Source organism: Colias eurytheme, chromosome 28 (assembly GCF_061535395.1).
Source record: "Colias eurytheme isolate Ceu_HAF_F1 chromosome 28, ilColEury1 Martin Lab GWU primary, whole genome shotgun sequence".
Taxonomy (NCBI): domain Eukaryota; kingdom Metazoa; phylum Arthropoda; class Insecta; order Lepidoptera; family Pieridae; genus Colias; species Colias eurytheme.
This window is the reverse complement of record NC_143007.1, coordinates 3,399,766-3,404,636: the sequence shown is the minus strand read 5'-3', so window position 1 is coordinate 3,404,636 and position 4,871 is coordinate 3,399,766. Positions and strand designations below refer to the sequence as shown.

The 4,871-nt window shown below is 32.0% G+C and overlaps 1 protein-coding gene across 1 annotated transcript; it reads left to right on the top strand.

Moving 5' to 3' along the window:
* Positions 1 to 423: 423 nt before the first annotated feature.
* On the top strand, positions 424 to 4,670 carry Nacalpha (nascent polypeptide associated complex protein alpha subunit). The gene is made up of 6 exons (XM_090117614.1): positions 424 to 500; positions 1,396 to 1,541; positions 1,949 to 2,070; positions 2,692 to 2,910; positions 3,766 to 3,927; positions 4,422 to 4,670. Exons 2-6 carry the CDS (start codon positions 1,424 to 1,426, stop codon positions 4,434 to 4,436), a joined length of 636 nt encoding a protein of 211 aa, XP_089973740.1. The 5' UTR covers positions 424 to 500; positions 1,396 to 1,423; the 3' UTR covers positions 4,437 to 4,670.
* The last annotated feature ends 201 nt before the right edge of the window (positions 4,671 to 4,871 follow it).

Below are 4,871 nucleotides of genomic sequence, written 5' to 3'. Positions count from 1 at the left end.
TTGGTAAATGTCTATTGTCATTGCCAAATGCCAATAGACACTTGACAGATAGGTATTCCGTATTGTATTAATAGTGATGTTCTACTACATATATTAATAATTTTAATAATGTATTCAATAATTAAATATTGGTATTTTAACAAAAAAACATCCTCCTGCTTGATACATAATTAATAAAGCTTGATGAGATGTATATTTGAAAGCTTTTAGATGAATTCTAAATCATTTAAATAAAATAATCGCAAATGATTTTTAAAAGAAGTTCAAAACACGATTTTCTTATGATGAGTTGAAATTTTTTTAGTTCTTTATGTTACTTAATGTAGTCCTGATAAATTCAGGATTTTTGTACATGAGAATTGTGTGATATTTATGAACCTTCTATTTAAAACAGTCTGTAGTCTATACCCAGGAAGTTTTATATTTTTTATTTTTATTCTTTCTTGTCAAAGTCAAATTGAAGTTTAGGCTCCTTTTGCGATATATTAATTTTTGTGAAGGTAAATAATCTGATTTTATTTTAAAAATCGTGTGAAAAATGTGAATTTATTTAATACATAAGTGATTATTTGTGAATGAGTGCTATTAATGGCGGTTTATTTCTGAGAATATTGTCTAATGAAACATTATATCCCCCGCCCAATTAGCGGTATACCGCTGTACCGTATTAGATAGAATCGATATCTTTTTGTTTTACCATAAAATACACAAGTATTTGTGAAAATTTGCGTTGCGAAAAAATACATATACAAGTCTTGACTTCCATACAACTGTACTGTACATAGAAACTAAATATCTTGCACCTGCAGTCGAATTCAAAAGCATGGCAAATGGTTTCAAAGTTAACCAATTACGTATGATAAAGATGCACTTTAGTTACATTACAACCATTCATGTTGAATAGAACCAGGTTATAAACAGTTGAAAAAAATATTATACCTACCTACCTATTCTATAAACACAGAAGGTAGGTACTGCATGAATACCTAATTCCGATGATTCAAAATAGGTAGTAGAACTAATTTTTGTAGAGTATATGAAGTTAACAAATACGTAATATGTAGTTATCTTAATATTTCGAAGTTACCTTGATCTCTTGCACTGAATTTTTTTTTTTTTCTTTATAATAGCCAGGTTATCATTATTACTTAGTCTATCATTGTCCAGTTCGCGGTTTTCCTCTGATAATATAAGTGTGGTTTATATTTATTATACAATATTTTTGGTAAAACAATTTTTATGAGTAAACATGTGTAAAAGCTATCAAAGAAATCAGACAGTACAAAAAACAGGCTTATTATCAGGACTATACCACTGCTTATTATTTACATTTTTACATACACACACTAAAATACAGACAATTTTATTTTACATTTTTTTTTTTTAATATAACAGGACCATAGACACCACAATCAGCACCAAAATGCCAGAACTCACAGAATTGGACAAGGCCACAGCATCCATGACTGAAAAGAGGAAGGAGGAAACCGCGTCGTCAGACAGTGACTCTGACGACACCATCCCAGAATTGGAGGATGCAGGTGATTGTGTAGTTCTTGTTATTTTACACAGATTTTGTTTAAAACTAAAAGTCCTAGAAAGTGAAAAACTAATATACTGTTAAAGAATAGAGCAGGTACTCCGCAACATTAAAATTTTTAAGAAGGTAATCATTACAAAAAGAGAAAAATCCAATAATATTTCTATTCATTTGGTTATTTTAAAGAAATGTTGTAAATATAAAGTTACCCAAAATAATATTTCAGCAATACTAAGATATTCATGACCAGTGTTGAACAACTGAAAAAATATAATTGTATTAATTCAAACATTTCATCGCATTAAAAATATTGAATTGAAGATTTTTTTTTATTAATTCTCTTGAACTTGTTCCAAAATGTTGCCACTACAAACAATTTGAATAATATATGTTATCTGTATATTTCAGGTGCACCAGGCGCTGGTGGTATCACCAACCCCATCGCTGGCATTGACATTGTATCAAAGGCGAAGCAGTCTCGTGGTGAGAAGAAAGCCCGCAAAATCATGAGCAAGCTCGGACTTAAACCTGTAAGTTATAAGTTTAAAAGTAACTTATATAAATAAACCTAAAATTATAATATATTGTACAAGCTGTGTTCCGCGGATTAGCCTGCATTGCATCGCTCCTCTTGGTCTAAGCGTGATGCTATATGTATATAGCCTTCTTCGATAAATGGACTATCTAACACTGAAATGATTTTTCAAAACAGACCCATGGTTACTGAGATTAGCGTATTCAAGTAAACAAATTTAGCTTGTAGCTTTTGGAAATCATACATTTTTCATGAAATAATGATAAAATTGTTCAAACTACACATTGAAGATCAATTCTTAAAATCTGATGATACATATGTTATTATCTATAAAGCTATAATGTTTATATTTATCACTTAACATATGAACATTTTTACTATGTATATGTATTTTAATAATATAAAACTGAAGTAGTTTGAATCCCAATGATAATATAAGAAATATATGCTTATTGTGCTTGTTCATATGTTATACATCATGTTCTGAATTCTAAAATTAATTATGCATGACATGTTTTCGTAGGTACCTACTAATTCGTTACAGATAACCATAAAAACTTCCAAACAAAAATAAAAGCCAACATGTTGCAATAATCATTTCCAAAAATCCTTCCAGGTACAAGGCGTGAACCGAGTGACAATCAGGAAGTCAAAGAACATCCTGTTTGTCATCAACTCGCCGGACGTATACAAGAACCCGCACTCGGACACATATATTGTGTTCGGCGAGGCCAAGATCGAGGATCTGTCGCAGCAAGCCACTATGGCAGCTGCTGAAAGGTTTAAGGCACCAGAGAGTGCGGCTGCCGGTAATGACACTACTACTGCTGGCACGGTGAGTTTTATTATGTTAATGCATTGCTAAATGAAGGAACTAAAATTCTTTATTGGTTTAGGGCTGATTTTTCAATCCTTGGATAAAACTTATTCGTCGAATAATGTATAAAACTACCATTTTAAAAACGTATTCTAATTGCCCGTATTTGACAGTTTACCTGACATTTTAATATTATCGTGTAATACTTTATTGGACAGATAAGTTTTAACCAAGCATTGAAAAATCGGCCCTAAAATACATAAAATAAACAACATAACATAAAACAGTAAAAGGCTATCACTAGGCAGCAATTTCAACCAGACAACCCTAACAATATAATACCTTTGTTGATAGGAATGTATGCAAGATCCATTCATCAATCATATTTTTTTTTTATCAACATTTGCCTCTGTTATTTATGTAAACAAAATTGTCTGTCCATATTGAAAGAAAACCAATTGAGAAACAATAACAAAAATGCAGATACACAATTCAATAGCTAAAATAAGTTGGTACAACTTATAAATAATTAGGGATGCATTTGAGAGAAATGAGAGAAACATTCTGTGTAAATTTTATGTTATCAAATATCTATATTGACTAATTAAACTGAGACTTATTCAAATAAAAGGATCGTAAACTTGATCTATAAAATAGTCATCTGGCTATAGCAAAATATAAGACTTTCCGTTTTCTCACCATTTATTAAAGTGAAACTTATTACATCGTCTCAAACATTTTGGTCTGTGTAGCGCATGTCGCGTGACGGTCGGCTGCCGAGTAGGTATAAAGCAGTGTTCGGAATCATTCGAAAAAGTTTCACTTTTACTGTGGTTTCATAAAACCTCACAACATTTTTTTTAACAATTTCAGACGGTAGCACCGATCGCTGAAGAGGAAGACGAGGAAGGTGTGGACGAAACGGGCGTAGACGAAAAGGATGTAGAGATTGTGATGTCCCAAGCGAACGTGTCTCGAGCGAGAGCGGTGCGGGCGCTGCGGAACAACCAGTCAGATATCGTGAACGCTATAATGGTGAGTTTGTGTGTTTGTCTATGGTAACATCAGCAATATAGAATATATGTACTTATCTATACATAACTAGCAAACCCGGCCAACTCCGTTTCGCCACCAGAAACACCTTTTCTTTGCTATAAACCTCACGGAGCCCGAGACCTTTCCAACGAATGCAAAACCGTGGAAATCGGTTCGTGCATTCTGGATTTATAGCGTCAGGAAGGAAAACCTGACTTATTTTTATATAGTAGATAGATCAATTCCTTGTTTGTGTCATGCTAAATTTTGGGCAATAGTTTTCCATAAATTCCAGTAACAAGTTTTTTTAATGTTTGCCAACACATAATATGTCAACACTGTTAAAAAGGGTTTTTTGTGTATGCCGTTACTATTATTTGATTAACATAGGATCATTAAACCCAATTAATTAAATATAATTAATTGGGGCTAATAAGCCCTTTAAATAAACTTGGAAGATCATGACGTCAAAACATTATTTTTTTCTGTTACAGGAGCTGACAATGTAAAGGAGTGCCGAATAGTCACAAGCGTTATTTTATATGTTCCTAGCTTTAAGTCTCATAATGATAACCAAATAAGGATTATATTATCATCCTTAATCTCGATGTCTATTATCCACAGAATTGTCTCTGGTCATTCAATATCTATGGCGTAACCCAGTTTAGGCTGTATGGCTTGTTTAGAAAGGTAACGGGAATGTACATAGCATACATTGAAATAAATTAAAATTAACAACTGTATATTGTGTTTTCTTTTATGACCCATGTATCTTATTGTATATTGTACCTACCTACCTATAAAACCATGGACCAATATATATTATAGTGATTATATTGGTCTATGAAAAAACTGTTAAAAATAAAGTATTGGATAAATATGGACCAGCAATAAGATTTTGCGAAAAAATACCTTTATTTTAGGTGTGATTTTAGGTAAAGGCA